The sequence below is a fragment of the Nilaparvata lugens genome, chromosome 2, assembly GCF_014356525.2.
Source record: "Nilaparvata lugens isolate BPH chromosome 2, ASM1435652v1, whole genome shotgun sequence".
NCBI lineage: Eukaryota > Metazoa > Arthropoda > Insecta > Hemiptera > Delphacidae > Nilaparvata > Nilaparvata lugens.
In genome coordinates, this window is record NC_052505.1 from 55,656,014 (window position 1) to 55,676,138 (window position 20,125).

Here is a 20,125-nt window from a genome sequence, read left to right on the forward strand (position 1 = left end):
CTAGCTTCTCAATAATTTCTGAGAAGAAGGAAGAAAGAGAGAGATTAACTGAGCATTCCAATGGAGAGTCGTTTGTAACTCCTATTTGTTATTTTTTGTCATTTTAAATGTTTCATTGTTAAATTCATGTAAGAGTGCTAAATTCAATCAATGTAGAGTTCCCGTAACGTTAGAATTTAATTCGATTACCAAGTCTCAGTTAAAAAGGAGTTATTAATTATTGGTAAAATCGCGAGCCAAATAATGAAGCCTAATATGATGCCATGCAGCCTGACGAAAGATGCCAGCCATGCAATGAACAAATCTTCATGAGTTAGTGCGCGTATATTATGGGCCCATATGAATGTGATTTATAATATCATTATTTAAAAATCTCTTCGACTCAATTTTCCTTAGACAAACTGGAATATCGTTTGTAAAAATTCTGAGGTTACACTGTCCAAACTTGAGTTGGGCAACCCTTGGGTGAAAGCACTACATGCGCTCATCCTTAATAAAATTTATAAACTTGAAAGAACTCTTCAAAATTCAAATTATATTGTTTATGGGCTTAACCCTTCATTATCAAATTCATTTATTAATTATGATTGAACAAACAATATTCTTATATGATTCAGTGAATTTAAATAAATGCAACTTGTCATCACATGTTGTTCCTTAGTGACCCTGTGTTCGACCTTGCTTATAGCTTATTTAGTTGCTAATATCATATTCATTTCAGAGGTCAATAGTAACCCATCATCGAGTTACTTGATCCTGAGGAAATATAGTACAATTATTAATCCTTTGATTAATTGTCAGGAAAATAATCTAGTATACTCTAGACATTTTTTCCTATTTCGTGTGACAAGGGTACTTCCCAAAACAGGAGTTAACCCTCAGATAAGTGTCGTCACCGACAGGAGACTGGTATAACCATCACAATATATATAAATATAAATATATATATATATATATATAATATATATATATATATATATATATAATATATATATATATATATTATATATATATATATATTATATATATATATATATATATATATCATGTGGAGCGGTATTTGAAGGCTTCACACATGTAGAGTGAATCTTGTACTGAGTCAATGGTGTAGCGGCTATAAATTTTGCAATGGCGTGTGTGGACGCTGAGTGTACACCAGACTGATTGATTCACTACAAGATTCAATACAATTGTCGGAATCGCGGGAGGCCTAAACGCTCGCTCACCCTTGATTCTTCTAATGACAAATTGTATAGTGATGAAATTTTTATAAGCAGTGTAGCGATCGCTAAACACTGAAGACGGATACCTTAAAATTATTACCTGTGAAGAATGAGCATACAAAATCATACAGGTCGAGCAAAAATCCCGATGTAGATAATTTACGGGACTGCGTCTCTAATAAGTTCTGAAGGATTAAAATACGGTATTTGGACCAAATATCGTTCAGAATATACTTCGAGAACAGAGTCTTGTCGGGTTTTAAGCTCTATTGTAGGAATTTATATGATCTATGGCTGCATCTGCTGTACAATTGATGTGTTCGCTCCTAAGTCGAGGTAGGTAACAGATAAAAGCTGATATATGAGCAGGTAAGGACAAAGAATAAATATCTCGATCTGACCCCACTCGCTACATCCACTTAGACCTGTTCCAATATCCAGCTTAATTCAATTATTCCAATGATCGTATTCGATCGGTTCTTGATGATATAGAACGTATCAGACACAATAATTGACAGGCTTAAGAAATAATCGAACTCAGAAAGCGAATTAACAAAACTGAAATATATTATAATAAAATATGTAATCATACAGTGCAGGTTCAGAATTTGATTTACAGGTTGATAATAATTTAGCATTAACAGAATAGTTAAAAATTTTCTTGTGCTTACATGATACCATGCGTGATTCAACAGAATTTTACAATTGATAAAACTGAACAATTTTGAAAAAATAGTGAAAAAATGAATTATAAAATATTTTTAAAAATGCTCGGGGTCGTGGTTCTGGCAGCGGAGGATAGCTAATCAACTACAAGTTGTTATAAATTCAATAGAAATAAATTCTAGGCTCTTAATAACTAAAAGCGCTTGTCGGCGTGGCCAATAATTTAACGAAGAAAAATTTATGTTTTTCTGCACTGAAATATTTTCGAAGCGTAGATTGGGGCCCCTTTTAAAACTTATAACTCACGTGAATTTCCTTGGCGGTCGTGGTTTTCTTCTTTAGATCAAAAATCGTTTGATCGGCAGCAATCCAGGCTTCGGTTTCAGCACGTGTGGAATTTTAATTTAAATATCTCCTTCACCGAATTAATTAGGGATAATTTACTTTAAACTTTTAATTTATCGATTGATGGAAATAAATTTACAAATAACAAACAGATTGGCCTAAAATATCGGCTCACAAATAGAACATATAAAAATCGAACAAGAAATTTTCACAAATAGGTCTTGGTAACTATAAAAAGAGATCTGAACGGTGAGGATTTCAAAAGGGAAGTGCTGTCTTTTTTCTCTAAGCTTCTTGGCTAGACCTTCTTCTCAGAATCTCGATGTAATAATTTGCATAAAAATTTGCCATTGGTAGAACGCTTGTGACGTAGACATGACGTCAGTGGCAAGCAGTAGAATATAATTCTTTTAATTACAATAATAATTCAATTTATGTAATTCTTAAAACTGCTCAATCTTCTAGACATAGTTTCTCTCATACAATGTACATGTGCTAGCGTAAATGATAAGGCAGGGTTGTTGTCTGATAATAGATTAACATGTGTTGCTTTCAAACGATCACCTTTTTGGTGCTATTTCTATGCACTATGATTGGCTTAGGCTTGCCAAAGAGATTTAATTACCATGTGGTTCAGTTGAATTAAATTATTAATAAATTAATATTCTTATACAATTTTTATTAGGTTTGAGACTGTTATAATTAATTTCTGCCGTTTTATCAATAATATAAGTTCATGCTATGACCTATTTAGTTACAATAAGACCTGACATATAATATAATTTCTTAAATAATAAATAATTTCAACGATAATACATACATTTTATTTTTTTATTTGAAATTCTTGGTCCTTTATTGATAGTTTTATAATTTTTAGAGATGGTATTATATCTTACGTGAAGCCAGCATGACATTTGACAATACTTTGAATCAGTCAGCTGCGTTCGAACTGTTTTAAAAACATCTGATCGATAGTAAACAAAGTGTAACCTCAAATTCAATGAGCAATTCATAAACAATTTGTGCTTTATTTGCAAAATAATTATAATTTTAGTGAATAATTTTCTAGAAAATATTCAGTACAGAACGGTACTCTTATCTAATATACAGTTACTGATAAGTAAGTTTTATCGCTCGGTCGCTAACTATTCCTTTAGCAAATTCTTTCATTTTAAAAGGTAATCACAATTTTTCTCTCTTCTCATGAGATCTATTTGAAAGATTCATCACACAAAAGCCCCCAGGATATTTTAAATAGGTAATTGGGAGACGAGTCGAAACAATGACTATTTGAAAAATCCGATATTGTGATGAATACACCATTTCATCTCCTTACTTCTACGAAAACTCAACACTTAACACTAAAAACAATATATCGTGCACTTTTGGCTACGAGAAAATAAATAATTGATTGTTCCTTCCATTGGATACAATCGAAATACAATAATTAATGAGGTCTCTTTGGATCCTTCATTAAAACAACTCCACAACTTCCATTCACGGGTGGCTTATGCGCAGACCCATAACTATAACAAATATACAAAATTTCACATATTATCCTCTCAGGATTCAAACAGTATTTGTAACAAATATAGATTTTCATCATTTTTCATGGTTATTACAAGTTTCGACTCTTTATTCTGGCTTTTACATAAATTGGGTGAGAGTGTGATTTTACTTCGGTGACTTGACAATCGTCTACCGTTTGACTCGAGCAATTCCTTATTTGCGCTTAGTACGTTGTGTACAAACAGGGTTACACTTGAAATGGCTTTCTTGATTTTTATCAATGCTGGTTACAAATATTAAGTCTTCAAGATTATATTTATCAATTTGAATTTCAATTCATGATCTTTTGATGCAACAGTAATAAATTTCACATTTGAAGGTAAGAATTTCATTTTCTTTTGAGCTTTTTAGCAATACATTCATATAACACAGAACATGCGCATTTCGTGCAAATTAACATAAATATATATTTTTGGTTGCGTTTTTTACTTATAATTCCACATTAAATAATAGGTTACATTAATTAACAACGATATTGCTTTGATTCCTATGCATTGACTCTATGATTTCGCACACATTGGTTGGTGGGACGAAGAAAATTATCGAACAGGCTTTGGTTCTGAATAGATTTTTCTATCGATTCTGTATTTCAAGGTTAGATTTACACATTTTTTCAAATAAACTTTGTTTATTTTCTTTCCTCCTATTCACTACTAATTTCATGTTATTTCTAATTTATAATTATTTTCCGTGGATAATATAATTCTTGTTTCTATTTTTCAGTTGTGCAGATGATACCAGGCGATTGTTTCGGTGATGACTCTGACACGAGGTGGATGGCTTGATCAGGTTGGTAAATTCTTAAAGTTGTTTTCAGTTTTATTTTCTTGACTTAAAGTTGATTTCAATTCTTCCCTTTGAAGTGCATTGTTGTTTATTAGATGAGTTGAAGTTGTTTATTGATTAGGCTCTTCGGTAGGGTTTTACATTGATTACGTTTTCCCACCAGTGATTATTGGCGTTCTCGGAATCTTGAATCTTGACGGTGTTGTGCTGTGAAACGTCGGTCACTCGATGCGGTCCTGTGTAAAGATGGAAGAATTTTTTAGTTAACTTGCCTAGGGCATCTGAAGATTTATGTGCTTTTACCAGTACTTCATCTCCGACTTCATATTTGAATTTCTTTGTAGCCTTGTCATGGTATTTTTTCCTTTGTTTTGCGGATTTGTCTAACCTATTGCGAACCAGTTGGTATAAGTTTGGGTTAGGTTTATCCGGATTTGGAAACTTGATTAGGCTCTGAATAAATGATTCGTTTCTTGTGCCAAATATAATTTCGTGGGGAGTGTACCCGGTACTGTCACTTACACAGTTATTAATGCAGTGTTCTAGGAACGGTACATATTTGACCCATTGTTGATGACGGTGACTGCTATATGCCCTCATAAATCTTGAAATTTCTTTCATTTTTCTTTCCACTGGGTTTGCGCTGGGAGTGTATGCTGAGACTCTTGATGTTTTAATGCCGGCTTGTTCTAAAATTTGTTTCCACTTGGCACTGCAAAAATAGGTTGCGTTGTCTGACAGTATGCGTTGTGGTTTACCAACTTCATTGGTCCATCTTTCGGTGATGCATCTGGCTAATTTTTCACCAGTGATTTTACCAATAGGGAAGAACATTGTATATTTTGAGAACAAGCAGGTTAAGACAAAAATAAAGCGTTTTTGGTGTATAGACTGAGGTAGTGGCCCATAGATGTCAGCTGATATTAATTCAAGTGGTTGTGAGGGTAAGATAGGTATCATTTCTCCTGCTATGTGAAAACGATTATGCTTTGTTTTTTGACAGACGTCGCAGGCTCTTATTAACTGTGTAACCTTTTTGTTCAATCCTTTGAAGTAACAACACGTTTTCAGGGCATGTATTGTTTTCTTTATACCAAAGTGACCAATTCGTTCATGTGTTTCCAAAATTACGTCCTTTTCTAGGGTGTGTGGTATGACTAGATGCCAAAAATCGGAGTTTTTATTAGCCTTATAAAACAAATGGTCGTTGAAAACAGTGTAGCGTTGTAGATACTGGTGCTCTTCTACTGGAGGGTTGGATAATTTGCGAATGAGATCTGTGATTTTGTTGTCCATTGATTGTGCGCTTTTAAATTTTTCAGATGTGAGGAGTTCGGTGTGCAGGAGCGGCGATATATTGAAGGGTAACGGCACTGGTTGATCTTCGGCTACATAGCATTGGAATGTCGTCTCATTTGCATAGGTGTCACTTCCTTCTCTGGACAAGAAATCAGCAGTTTGATTTCGTTTACCTGGCAGGTGAGTGAGTTCTAGGTCAAATTCTTGCAATAACAGAAACCATCTGGACAGTCGGTTGTTGGTTAACTTGGCTGTTTTGAAGAAAGTCAGGGCCTTATGGTCTGTGTTAACAAAAATCTTTTGGCCCAGCAACAATGTTCTATATTTCTTGCATACTTCGACAATGCTTAGTAGTTCTTTTTCCGTGACTGTGTACTTCTTCTGGGCTGCATTCATAGTTTTGCTAAAAAATGCTATGACTCCTTTTTCTCCTTTCTCATCATATTGAAAAATTTCCGCACCTAAGGCGTAATCCGATGCGTCAACATTTATATGAAAAGGTTGGTTGAGATTTGGATGGTTCAATATAACAGCTTTCAAAAAAGCATCCTTCAACTGGTTGAAAATTTCATCTTCCTTGAGCCCCCATGTCCATGGTTTAGAGGATGATAAAACATGACTCAGTTGTGCCGTATAATGAGACATCTGTTTGTTAAAGCGACGATAGAATTGTAGGAAACCAATAAAACGTTGAAGCTGTTTACGACTTGATGGAGATGGAAAGTTTTTTATAGCTGCTAATTTGTCAATGTCCTGCATGATGCCTTTATCAGTTATGATGTGCCCGAGGTATTTGACTTTCTTGGCAAAAAATTCACATTTTGATAATTTTAACTTCATACCACATTTTATCAGTCTACCGAATACTACATCAAGGTGTTGAATATGCTCTGCCACACTCTGTGATGAAATAATTTCATCATCAACGTAAAGAGCACAAAAATCTGAAATGTCTTCACCAATTGATTGTCTTAGGCAGCGTATAAATATAGCCATTGCGTTTCTGATCCCAAAGGCAAGTCGGGTGAACCTGAGATTTCGGCCGTTGAAGAGGAAGGACAGGTAATCTCGAGATTCTTCTGCCACTTGTACCTGCCAGTATCCGGCGCTGAGGTCGACGGTGGAGTATATGGTCTTGCCATGGAACGTCTGCAACACCTGATCGATCTGGGCGGGAGCTTCACGGTCGTCGTCGAGAATCATGTTCAGCTGGCGGGCGTCGAGACAGAGTCGGGTGGAGCCGTCCTTCTTCGAAACACAGGTAATAGGCAAACTATAATGCGATGTGGATGGTTCGATAATGCCTAGTCTTTCCATCCTATCTATTTCGGCAGCTGCTGCTTGACGGTGCGCAAAAGGGATGGGATAAGATTTTCTATAATACGACTCATGCGGTTTGACTTCTAATTTGCACTGAAAATGATTTGCCAATCCTGGCTGTTCTGAAAATACTGCACGATTTTTTATGAACATTTCTTTCATGGATTGTTTGATTGCGAGCCCCCATTCAGAATTGTTATCAATCTCATTCAGTAACTTTTCCATCAGAATGTCAGTATCATCTGGTGTTTCATTTTCCAAGCTGTAGTCGTCTACTGAATCATGACTCATCATTTCACTCTCTTCACCTTCTCTGTATTGCACCTTGTATTCTCTTTCAGGAATGTAGTCTTCAACCATGTGATATCTCACTACTCTTACATCTCCCGCATTGGCCTTTAATACTATCTGAGTATTGATACTAGTCCGGTTGCTATTGTCGATTAATTGCAATTCGAGATTTTTGAAATTTATGTTTGAGTTATAATGGGCTAAGAAATCAGCACCAATAATAATGTGTGGTCCATTTGCAGGCAATACCAGGAAGGAGTATGGGAAGCACTTTCCTTCGACTTGGATCTCCAGGAGGCATTGTTTAGATATTCGGAGGCGACGTCCTGGTGTGACACCTGATAGGTAGGTTGAGGTTAATGGTAATGTGGCTATTTCTGTTATGTTTTTCAGGCGGGAATAAGAGTCATTCTGGATTAGGCTGACTTGTGATCCAGTATCTATGAGAGCTTTGAATTGTAGGCTGGCTATCCGTATAGTGATGTAGGTTTGAAAATGTTCGTGTATTTCTTGAATGCTGGAGTTTTCTTCTTCTAGCAAGGTTTCTCTGATGTTATTATATAGGGTGGTAAGGCATGTAGGTTCCTTTCCTGTATCTGGAGCAGTGAGGTTGTCTAGATTTTCCATTTTATTCGTTTTTGCAGGTTGGGTGGGCTTAAACCGTATAGATCGGCAACGGCAGTAGACTCCTCTGAGTTTCGGTTTCTTGCCTTGGACTATTTCGACTGGCGGGGGTAATGGATCAGTATTTTCAATTGGCGGTTGTTCTTCTGCTAATGGGTTATCATTTCTCTCCGTGTGTAGCCAGGTGATGGGCGACTGTGGCGGGTGATTTCCATATAGTCAGATTTTCTGCGGCGTTGATGACCCTTGTGTTTTCTCGGCTATATCCGATTTTCTTCCCTGATTTTCGTTGGGCGTCGTTTGATGCTGATTTGCGCTCGCATTTCCCATCCGGTTATAGTTGTTGTTCCTGCTATGTGCGGCGTTGTTGGAGTACGGGTTACGGTGTTGGTTTATACGGTCTCGTCCGTCATGGTAGTACGTGTTTCTCCTGTTTGTATCAGACTGCTGGTTGTGGTTCTGGAAATTCCTCCTACTTTCTGGTTGGTTTTCTTTATTTAATCGCTGTTGAAAATTCGTGTTGCGGTCCTGGTTATTGGCAGAATTAAAGGGACGACGGGCGTTAGAAAAGGGGGAAGTATTTTGTTGGGGTTGACGATCTTGATGCGGATGCTCTTGTCGCACAGTGAAGTTGTAATCTTCGCGATGTACTGCTTGGATTTCATGGAGATGATTTTCCAGTTCTTTGATGGTTTTAACATGACTAGTCGCTAGTGCCATCTGTACGGGGTAAGGCAGCTTCCGGATAATGATCTGAGTGAGTGCTAACTCGGCAAAAGGTGTATCCAGTTGTGAATTTTGGTATCTGAGGTTTGATACGAAGGCGGTGCATGTCTGGCCATTTCGAGGTGAATATTTGCAAGATACGATGTCAGATAGTATAACTCGCTGTCGATCTTGTCCCCAATATTGTTCCAGGAAGGCATCTATGAATTCGGATAAGCTATTAAATTCGGCGGCGCGTCCGTGAAGGAAAAGTAATGGTTCTCCGGACAACAGTGTGAATAATTTGAATTTCCATATAGGCCAGGGTGTGGGGGTAAGCTCTTGAACAGATCTCAGTTGTTCGACGAAGGGTTTTGGGGGCATAGACGCTGAGGTGTCATCAAAATGTCCTAGGTTTTGAAAAATTGTGGTGGTGTTGTACGACTCTGAGGGCGATGACAGTTCTAGGTTGGCTCGAGAGTGACTTATGCGGGTTTCCATCTGAGTGATTCGGGTATCCGTCTGCTCAAATCTTTTTCGGACCTCGGCATCAACACTCTTCCTTTGCTCGGCGGCAGTATCACATCGTCTATGCAGGTCGCTGTATTGTATAGTCAAGCTGTCCACCTGAGAGCTGATAGTAGTCTGCTTTTCACTCAGGGTGCTAACATGGCTCTTCAAATTTGTTATATTGGTCGTAACCGGTTCAAGTTGCCCTTCGACTCGCCGTATAATGTCCTCGTGTTCATTTTGACATGTAGAGATATGTTCATTGAGTTTGGCCTGCACGCTCTGAGTTATCTGCTCTCCTGCTTTGGTGCAATGCTGTTTGGCTTGCTCAACTACTTTCTCTTTCAGAGTATCCATCTCCACGCGTATGTGTTCTTTTAAGGTGACCTCGACGTTGACTACCTTCGTATGCATATCTTGTGATATCTGATCCAATCGGTTATTTGTTTCTACAATGGATTTATCCAGACGCTCAGTTAATTTTTTGATGGTTTTATCTGTGTCACGGAATGCTCCATCCATCCGCTGACTCAATTTCTCCAAACCCTGTTCATTTACCTTCTTTGCTTCTTGAACTTCCCTTTTTAATTCTTCCTTTGTTTGTTTGTTGTCTTCTTTTAATTCTTCCTTTGTTTGGTCGCTTTTTTCATTTAAGTTGTTTATTGCTTCCTTTGTTTGTTTACTGTCTTTCTTTATTTCTTGAATTTCCTTCTTTAATTCTTCCTTTGCTTGGTCGCTTTTTTCATTTAAGTTGTTTATTGCTTCCAGGATGGTGTTCCAATCTATTGCGGGAGCGGGTGTATGGCGAACGGTTACCTTCTGGTTTTTTATCCGAGCAACGGTACGAGAAATGGGAGTTCCTGTCTCGAGGGCGTCGTCGTCCGTATGCTCTCCCGATGTTTCGTCCTCCGGCTCTTGGGCTGCCGACGGATCTTCCACTAGGATGCAGCTCTCCTCCACCTGTGTCGAAGATAAATCATCCAGTACATTGGGGTGGAAATCGGCGGATGCGGTGGCAGATGCGGATGGCGGCGAACAATCGGGTGAGATGTCCTCGGTGTCCGACAGACTTGGATTGACCTGGTCGTTTCCTGCCATGGTTTGCGAGAAAATAATGCGACGAAAGTGTGCAGTGAATAAAAAACGTGAAAGTGTTGATGTGATATACAAAATAATTAATAAGAAATCCAATAGAAATTGTTATAGCTTCGTAGTGAGTGAAATACAGAAAAAGTGGTTTAGCAATGTGTTCAGTGATAAAATGAGTCAAGTTAGCAATATCGTTAACATAAAAATGACAAGAACATACAGGATACACAGTGAACACTTATGCGGTAATACAGGTACGCCTCTTATAATTTATTATTACTATTATTATAAATATTTTACTTTTATAATTTCTTGCCGCAATTCTATATATAGGCTAGTGTTCTTTGCAAAATTTTATATAAAAGCAGTGATGCTCTGCTTGAATTCCACAATATATCCGTGATTTAATTTTACTTCCCTCTTTATGTTTTAAAAAATTTTTAAAAATATAAATAACTTCAATCCTCTTTTCTGTAAATTTTTATAAATTGTTTCAATATAGACCTAATATTCTTCAAATAATATGACCTTTCTTATGGTATTTCTTATACCTATGACTTATAGTATGACCAATTTTCGAATAACACAATAATAAAATTCTGAGTTCGATTTTTCCTCTAAAAATTCATCAATCGATAAATTTCTTTTCTGTTCAAAAATTGGGTATGGCACGTTTTGCTGTTTTGTATAACAGTGAACAGTTAATACTAAATTCAAAGAAATTCACAACCATGAATTTTTCAAAAAATTTTCCCGTTGTCAGCGCTATAGTATACTGAGCAACTAAATAATCCTCGTAGTCGATTATCCACCTCTTCAATGCCTATCACTGTTGGGCGCCAAATCATGTGGAGCGGTATTTGAAGGCTTCACACATGTAGAGTGAATCTTGTACTGAGTCAATGGTGTAGCGGCTATAAATTTTGCAATGGCGTGTGTGGACGCTGAGTGTACACCTGACTGATTGATTCACTACAAGATTCAATACAATTGTCGGAATCGCGGGAGGCCTAAACGCTCGCTCACCCTTGATTCTTCTAATGACAAATTGTATAGTGATGAAATTTTTATAAGCAGTGTAGCGATCGCTAAACACTGAAGACGGATACCTTAAAATTATTACCTGTGAAGAATGAGCATACAAAATCATACAGGTCGAGCAAAAATCCCGATGTAGATAATTTACGGGACTGCGTCTCTAATAAGTTCTGAAGGATTAAAATACGGTATTTGGACCAAATATCGTTCAGAATATACTTCGAGAACAGAGTCTTGTCGGGTTTTAAGCTCTATTGTAGGAATTTATATGATCTCTGGCTGCATCTGCTGTACAATTGATGTGTTCGCTCCAAAGTCGAGGTAGGTAACAGATAAAAGCTGATATATGAGCAGGTAAGGACAAAGAATAAATATCTCGATCTGACCCCACTCGCTACATCCACTTAGACCTGTTCCAATATCCAGCTTAATTCAATTATTCCAATGATCGCATTCGATCGGTTCTTGATGATATAGAACATATCAGACACAATAATTGACAGGCTTAAGAAATAATCGAACTCAGAAAGCGAATTAACAAAACTGAAATATATTATAATAAAATATGTAATCATACAGTGCAGGTTCAGAATTTGATTTACAGGTTGATAATAATTTAGCATTAACAGAATAGTTAAAAATTTTCTTGTGCTTGCATGATACCATGCGTGATTCAACAGAATTTTACAATTGATAAAATTGAACAGTTTTGAAAAAATAGTGAAAAAATGAATTATAAAATATTTTTAAAAATGCTCGGGGTCGTGGTTCTGGCAGCGGAGGATAGCTAATCAACTACAAGTTGTTATAAATTCAATAGAAATAAATTCTAGGCTCTTAATAACTAAAAGCGCTTGTCGGCGTGGCCAATAATTTAACGAAGAAAAATTTATGTTTTTCTGCACTGAAATATTTTTCGAAGCGTAGATTGGGGCCCCTTTTAAAACTTATAACTCACGTGAATTTCCTTGGCGGTCGTGGTTTTCTTCTTTAGATCAAAAATCGTTTGATCGGCAGCAATCCAGGCTTCGGTTTCAGCACGTGTGGAATTTTAATTTAAATATCTCCTTCACCGAATTAATTAGGGATAATTTACTTTAAACTTTTAATTTATCGATTGATGGAAATAAATTTACAAATAACAAATAGATTGGCCTAAAATATCGGCTCACAAATAGAACATATAAAAATCGAACAAGAAATTTTCACAAATAGGTCTTGGTAACTATAAAAAGAGATCTGAACGGTGAGGATTTCAAAAGGGAAGTGCTGTCTTTTCTCTAAGCTTCTTGGCTAGACCTTTCTTCTCAGAATCTCGATGTAATAATTTGCATAAAAATTTGCCATTGGTAGAACGCTTGTGACGTAGACATGACGTCAGTGGCAAGCAGTAGAATATAATTCCTTTAATTACAATAATAATTCAATTTATGTAATTCTTAAAACTGCTTAATCTTCTAGACATAGTTCCTCTCATACAATGTACATGTGCTAGCGTAAATGATAAGGCAGGGTTGTTGTCTGATAATAGATTAACATGTGTTGCTTTCAAACGATCACCTTTTTGGTGCTATTTCTATGCACTATGATTGGCTTAGGCTTGCCAAAGAGATTTAATTACCATGTGGTTCAGTTGAATTAAATCATTAATAAATTAATATTCTTATACAATTTTTATTAGGTTTGAGACTGTTATAATTAATTTCTGCCGTTTTATCAATAATATAATTTCATGCTATGACCTATTTAGTTACAATAAGACCTGACATATAATATAATTTCTTAAATAATAAATAATTTCAACGATAATACATACATTTTATTTTTTATTTGAAATTCTTGGTCCTTTATTGATAGTTTTATAATTTTTAGAGATGGTATTATATCTTACGTGAAGCCAGCATGACATTTGACAATACTTTGAATCAGTCAGCTGCGTTCGAACTGTTTTAAAAACATCTGATCGATAGTAAACAAAGTGTAACCTCAAATTCAATGAGCAATTCATAAACAATTTGTGCTTTATTTGCAAAATAATTATAATTCTAGTGAATAATTTTCTAGAAAATATTCAGTACAGAACGGTACTCTTATCTAATATACAGTTACTGATAAGTAAGTTTTATCGCTCGGTCGCTAACTATTCCTTTAGCAAATTCTTTCATTTTAAAAGGTAATCACAATTTTTCTCTCTTCTCATGAGATCTATTTGAAAGATTCATCACAATATATATATATAAACAGGATACACACAACACGGATAGATTAAAAACACTTAAAAACTTACATTTAAACAAGAATTTTGGGGGCTTGGTCCCCTTTGTCAATCAACCAGGAAGTGAAGTGGTGCAGATTTGAACATTCTAAAGGTCGTGACCACAGAGACGCAGTGGAGATGTTGTGTAGACCATCAAGCACAGACGTACGGTGGCGCTTTGATTGAATGAGCATCCTTCTTCAGCATGGAGAATGCTCCATTGAAGGAGAATGCTCCTTCAATCAGTGCGCCTCCGTTCGTCTGTGCCCTATGGTCTGCACATCTCTACCGCATCTCTGTGGTCATGACCGTTGGAATGTTCAAATCTGCACCACTTCACTTCCTGGTTGATTGACAAAGGGGGCCCAGCCCCCAAAAATTCTCGTTTAAATGTAAGTTTTTAAATGTTTTTAAGCTATCCCTGTTGTGTGTATCCTGTTAATATTAATATTATAGAACTTTAAAGTGTTTTCCTATATATATATATATATATATATATATATATATATATATATATATATTGTGACGATTCGTTTTAGTGGCTACTTCAAAAACTGGTTCTTTAAATAATATTATAAAAAATCAAGGCGAAGGCAGCAAACAATCTCGAAATGAAATAATTATCAACGTTACCCTCACTGATAACAGTAGTACCCCTGATGTAAGGAAGAAGGACGGAGATTTCAAATTTGAGTGGGTTATGGATAAGGAAAGGTGTAGATTATGAATTGATAGAAGAGAGGAGATTCAAAATTAAAATTCCGAAATGAAGTAGAATGAAATTAGGAAATGGGATTATAGAATTGAATTGGAAATTTGAATTGGAAAAATTGAAAATTCATTCCAATGATATGTATATGAACATAATGTACATATTGTTACTGATAACAATATCAAATTGAATCAGTCTCTTCAAGTAAACCAATTGAATTCATATTACTTATTATATTATTTATTTTATTAATTATAAAATTGTTATATTAAAATTGCATTCATAGGTTAAGGGAATGTTATGGTAAATCTAACCTATCCTGGGTATTATATAATATAATGTGATAGCATGCCATTATTTTGAAATTATTCTTATCAAATCGCATTTATAGGTTAAGGGAATGTTATGGTAAACCTAACCTAACCTGCATATTATATAATATAATGTGATAGCATGCCATTATTTTTAAATTATTATTTTTCGTTATTGTGTAGAAAAGGAAAAAGGAATCTGTAATAATAAGCTAATCAAAATTATTATCATGATAAATGAGTTTATTCTTGGAAAACAAATTATAAAAAAGATATAATATGCTAATGTTCAGTAATAGCAAAAAAGTTACAAATACTCTTTGTATGTAAGTCTACATTGACAAACGGTATTATTTAGTTTAATTACATTTATTGTTTGGATTATTGACAAATAAATATTAAATAGAAGTGATCTTGCTAGATTTATTCCTCTTTGCACAAACAACCAATCAGAGGACGAAGAAAGGGATACCAAAATTTGAATTGTTGGGATGCAACACAGAATGTCGAGATCTCTGTTATTATAATTTTATTTATTATTATAATTCACCTACACAGTTGGAATTGAATTATATCCACCTTTTAATGTATTTATTCATATTGTAAGTCAGGGAATTGAATGTAAACAAAGGAACCATTTTTCATAAAAATATGACGTGTGCACTACGTCACTCAGCTACAACCAATAGCAATTGTCTTATGCAAATTAGAAACAGAGAGATTCGAAGAATTGTAAACTTAATTGGTGGAAGGAGACTTCTTCTCTAGCACTGACCTTGCCCTAGTCACACGTTCTGAGTAAACTTCCATTTTTGTTGAAAAATTTTATGTAAATTGTTTATTTGTGAAATTAAATGTTAATTGTTAAGTTCCTTTTGTTTGTAAAATTAATAATTAACGTGGAATACCCGATTGATTCTACATGAATCACAGAGTAATATACCAGCAACACGTTCTATTTGGTGGCCAGAAAATCCAGCACCTGGCAGAAGAATAATTATTTGCGAATCAAGGAAAAAGGAAAACAGAGTAGCGTGAGTTGTTCTCCTAGTAAATATATTGAGGCCCCATCTACGATTCATGAGTGATATAAATTCTAGTGAAAATTAATGGTCATGACCATATCTTTCAGTTCGTTTCTTTTCTGAAAATCTTAATATCGTCTTTGACACGTTACCATTAGTATTGTGATAGACCTCATATGGTCAGTGAAACAAGTCGGGAAATTAATTGAGTGCGAAGTTGAGGTTGCTAATGTATCAGTGGATCAAGGCGGAATTAATAAAGATAATTCTGCTTACATTTTCTTTTACATTGGTCACTGTCAGTGGCTTAGCTCATAATTTCAAGACTAAATTAAACAGTGTATGCGGCATTTTGCAGGATTTAAGTCAATGTAACCCAACACTGATAAGATTAGATTCTGAACCTCTCTTCAGAAATTATATTTATTTAATAAAGTACTCATTATTAATTCTGATAGCGGTGAGAGACACAATCATACATGGATTTGTGATCCATATCTTTGTTCAGGTTGAATTAGATCTTAATCAGAACAACAACCAGGTAATGATTTTGAGATTGCGTTGTTTAAGCTCAGTACAATTGGAATACTCCAATCCCAAATCTGGGATAACCAACAAATTTCTCAACCAATTAAATATAGATTCTCAGGTCCGATATTACACTGAGGGGCATATATTCATGTACCCATAAAAGTGAGAACTTTCATAAATTTACCTTTTTTTTGTGTGGTCCATGCCCTCCCTGGAGCAAGCCCGTCACACATGCCGACACAACGTGGGGCATTAAATGCTGAGAAACAGTACTCATGGTTCATGATTATGATTTTGTTTTTTTACTTTCCTTGCCCTATTACCATAGGTAAGGAAAGTATTGCTTTCCAAAAAAATAAGGTACTCTTATTTCAAGTTTTCTATACGTATCAAGGTACTATGCTCCAAAAAATGATTTTTGGGTGTTGGTCTGTGTGAGTGTGTGTGTGTGTGTGTGTGTGTGTGTGGTGTGTGTGTGTGTGTGTGTGTATGTCTGTGAACACGATAACTCCACTCCTAATCAACCGATTGACTTGAAATTTTAAACTTAAGGTCCTTATACCATGAGGATTTGACAATAAGAAATTCAATGAAATTTAATTCGAAATGGCGGAAAAAAATGGCGGATAATAATTACTAAAAAACCATGTTTTTCACGGTTTTCTCGAAAACGGCTCTAACGATTTCCTTCAAATTCATACCATGGGACCAACTGACATGAGTCTCATTTCTGGGAGAATTGCAGGAGCTTCGTAATATTTTTGAGAAAAATGCCGGATAATCACTAGAAAACAAGGTTTTTCACGATTTTCTCAAAAATGACTTGACCGATTTTTTTTCAAATTCATACCCTGTATAGTTATTGTCATTCAAGAATGGGGCTTACAATTCAATGAGCAAGGAAAGTTGTGTGAGTGTACCACACCAGATTTTTGTTTAATGACTCCAAGTTTATAATTATTATCCATTTTTTGTGTGCCCTCCCCGGAGCTAGACCGTCACAATATATATATATATATATATATATATATATATATATTATATATATATATAAATAAGTAGTTCTGTGAACAGTGGACCTCACGCAGGATTCTCATCCACAAGTACCAGATGTCAACTGTTTTAAATGTTAACAAACTCAGTTCACGTTTGAATTTGTATTCCATCTATATATATAAAAGCGAAATGGCACTCACTGACTGACTGACTGACTGACTGACTCACTCACTCACCCTAGTGGAAGTGATCAATAGAGATCAATAAAAAAAATGTATTGATATCAATAGGTATTTGGGCCAATACACATCAATAGGTATCCATGGATATGTATTGATGTGTATTGGCCCAAATACCTATTTATATCAATACACATCAATAGGCCTACATATCCATGGATATCAATACATAACCAGCTGTATTGATATCAATACACATCAATACATTTCCATGGATATGTATTGATGTGTATTGGCCCAAATACCAATTGATATCAATACATATCCATGGATATCAATACATAACCAGCTGTATTGATATCAATACACATCAATTCATTTCCATGGATATGTATTGGCCCAAATACCCATCGATATCAATACAAATCGATACATATCCATGGATATCAATACATAACCAGCTGTATTGATATCAATACACATCAATACATTTCCATGGATATGTATTGGCCCAAATACCTAATGATATCAATACACATCAATAGGTAGCCATGGATATCAATCAATACATAACCAGCTGTATTGATATCAATACAGATCAATAGCCATCTATAAGCAGCCTGTCTCCTTTATAGAGAAAATCCTCTTTCAAATCTAGGAGAGCAGATTAGGATGAAGATAACATTTGCAAGGATTATAATATTTACCCCAGCTGCAACTGGCATCAGACAAGAGAGTATACCTGTTTAATCATCTATAATTAATATAAGTGAATTGGATTCAGTGAATAGATGTCTATTGATATATTGATGAAAAATTAAGGGATGTAAATCCCTTATTATGGGATGTTAAGACATAAATAATGTGAGAAGTTTGTTTATTAAAATAACTCATATGCATGTCATTTATCTATTAAGAAAGGTCCTTATTGTGATGCTCCAGAATACTTTAATCTCTTCCTGTTTGAAGTAGCAATTTTTTGAGTTACATTCTGGTTTATGTTACTGCACCTCAATTCAATCTCAATTTTTGTAGCATTCAGATTTTCCTCCGGGATCCGGTGTTTGAACATTTCTAGAACAAATAACAGTTCCAAGTATACAATCTTTACAAATTACAGAATAAGGATTTTATTCCCCTGAATTAATCTGCTAGCGAATTTATTTAATAACCTGAAAATGTATTTAAATATGCATGACTCTCCTCTCCTGAAAGGAAGTCCAAGATAACACAAGAGCGTTTTTTTCACGTGAAAATTATGTCCTCACAGTTTAACATTATAACGTCATATTCTGGTGGAAAAATCACATTTTTTCACGTGAAAAAAAGTGTAAATGATCCAACTTTTCACGTGAAAAGTACGTGAAACTGAAACTTGAAAATAAGGTTTTTTTTTGTTTCTACATTTTCACGTTATACTGAACTCTCAGAAAAGAACATGAATAAAACGGTTTTTTCTACATGTCTTGTCCCACATTTGGTCATTTCTTTCGCATGAAAATTTCCAAAAATTCACATGAAAATAACGTTTTTAAAATACATTTTTACAATATTTTATTGTGAAAAGATGTAGAAGGATTATCTCAATTATTCTGAATAAATAACCTCTTCAATTCTTTATTTTTACATTAAAAAACTATAAATCTTATAAAACTTTTGAATAACCACAATATGATGTGAAGTAAATTCTCTACCCTAACTTTACAATAATTTTACACAAAACTGAATAAAAATTAAATTCAACTATAAAGTCCTATTCAGACAAATGGATTTTTCCTAGTAAGTAGTCAATGTTAGTAGACAGACTAACTCTGTCTACTAACTTTGGTAAGTAGTGATATATGCAATCTAACAGCTGGGCACTATAATTACAAAAAGGAAGCTCATTTCATTTGTAATCATTCAACAGCTGACAAATTTCAAAAATGTTTCATGTAAGCTTCTTTTTCAGCTGTTGGACTTTGTATCTGCCATTTGCTTATATTAGCTTTGCATCACCAATGGGAAAAAACCATGAATGTCTGGATGGCCAATAGGGAGATTTTTGCTAGGGAGATGGTGGAACAACAATAATTTATATTAAAATTGAATTTATATTCTAAACATCACAGTCTTCAACCCTTCAATAAGTTGGAGACTGTTGTAGATATAATACTGTAACTTTCAGGATAAGTTATTGGTCGAATACTCCACCTTTTGACATTCAACTGAATTTCAACTTCTCATAAGGGGGTGACTTGGGGGTTGAAAATCAAAGATTTTGAATGTAAATACTCATTGTGTATTATCTTAAAAGCCTTCTCAAAACGAGAAAGATGAAATCAATAAAAATCTTCTATGATACTTTTATCCAAAATGGCGGCTGATTGAAGTTTTGGTTTTTAAAGAAATAATTGATAAAATGCAATCAGCCGCCATTTTGGAAAAAAGTATCATAGATTTTTATTGATGTCATCTTTCTAGTTTTAAAAAGGCCTTTATAATGATGTATCACACAATGGGTGTTTACAATTAAAATATTTGACTTATAACCACTTATTTCTTTACAAACTGTAACTTCAATCAGCCACCGTTTTGGATTCAAGTTTCATAGTACATTTTTATTGATGTTATGTTTCTTGTTTCAAAAAGCCCCTTAAAAATAATGTA

At 34.9% G+C, this 20,125-nt stretch overlaps 2 protein-coding genes across 4 annotated transcripts in view; both read left to right on the plus strand.

The window, feature by feature from the left end:
- The window catches only part of LOC111054806, a 724,817-nt gene that overhangs the window by 459,205 nt on the left and 245,487 nt on the right, over nt 1-20,125 (plus strand). The window lies entirely within an intron of this gene.
- LOC120349552 overlaps nt 4,529-20,125 on the plus strand; it is a 36,533-nt gene continuing 20,936 nt past the window's right edge. The window contains exons 1-4 of one of the 2 annotated variants that reach the window (XM_039419908.1): nt 4,529-4,592; nt 5,912-6,068; nt 6,904-7,149; nt 7,742-7,844. In XM_039419908.1, coding sequence (XP_039275842.1) covers nt 5,993-6,068; nt 6,904-7,149; nt 7,742-7,844 — 425 coding nt within the window. In that variant the 5' untranslated portion in view covers nt 4,529-4,592; nt 5,912-5,992. Of the gene's footprint in view, nt 4,593-5,911; nt 6,069-6,903; nt 7,150-7,741; nt 7,845-20,125 lie in introns of those variants that run through there. The other variant, XM_039419909.1, reaches the window with a different exon arrangement.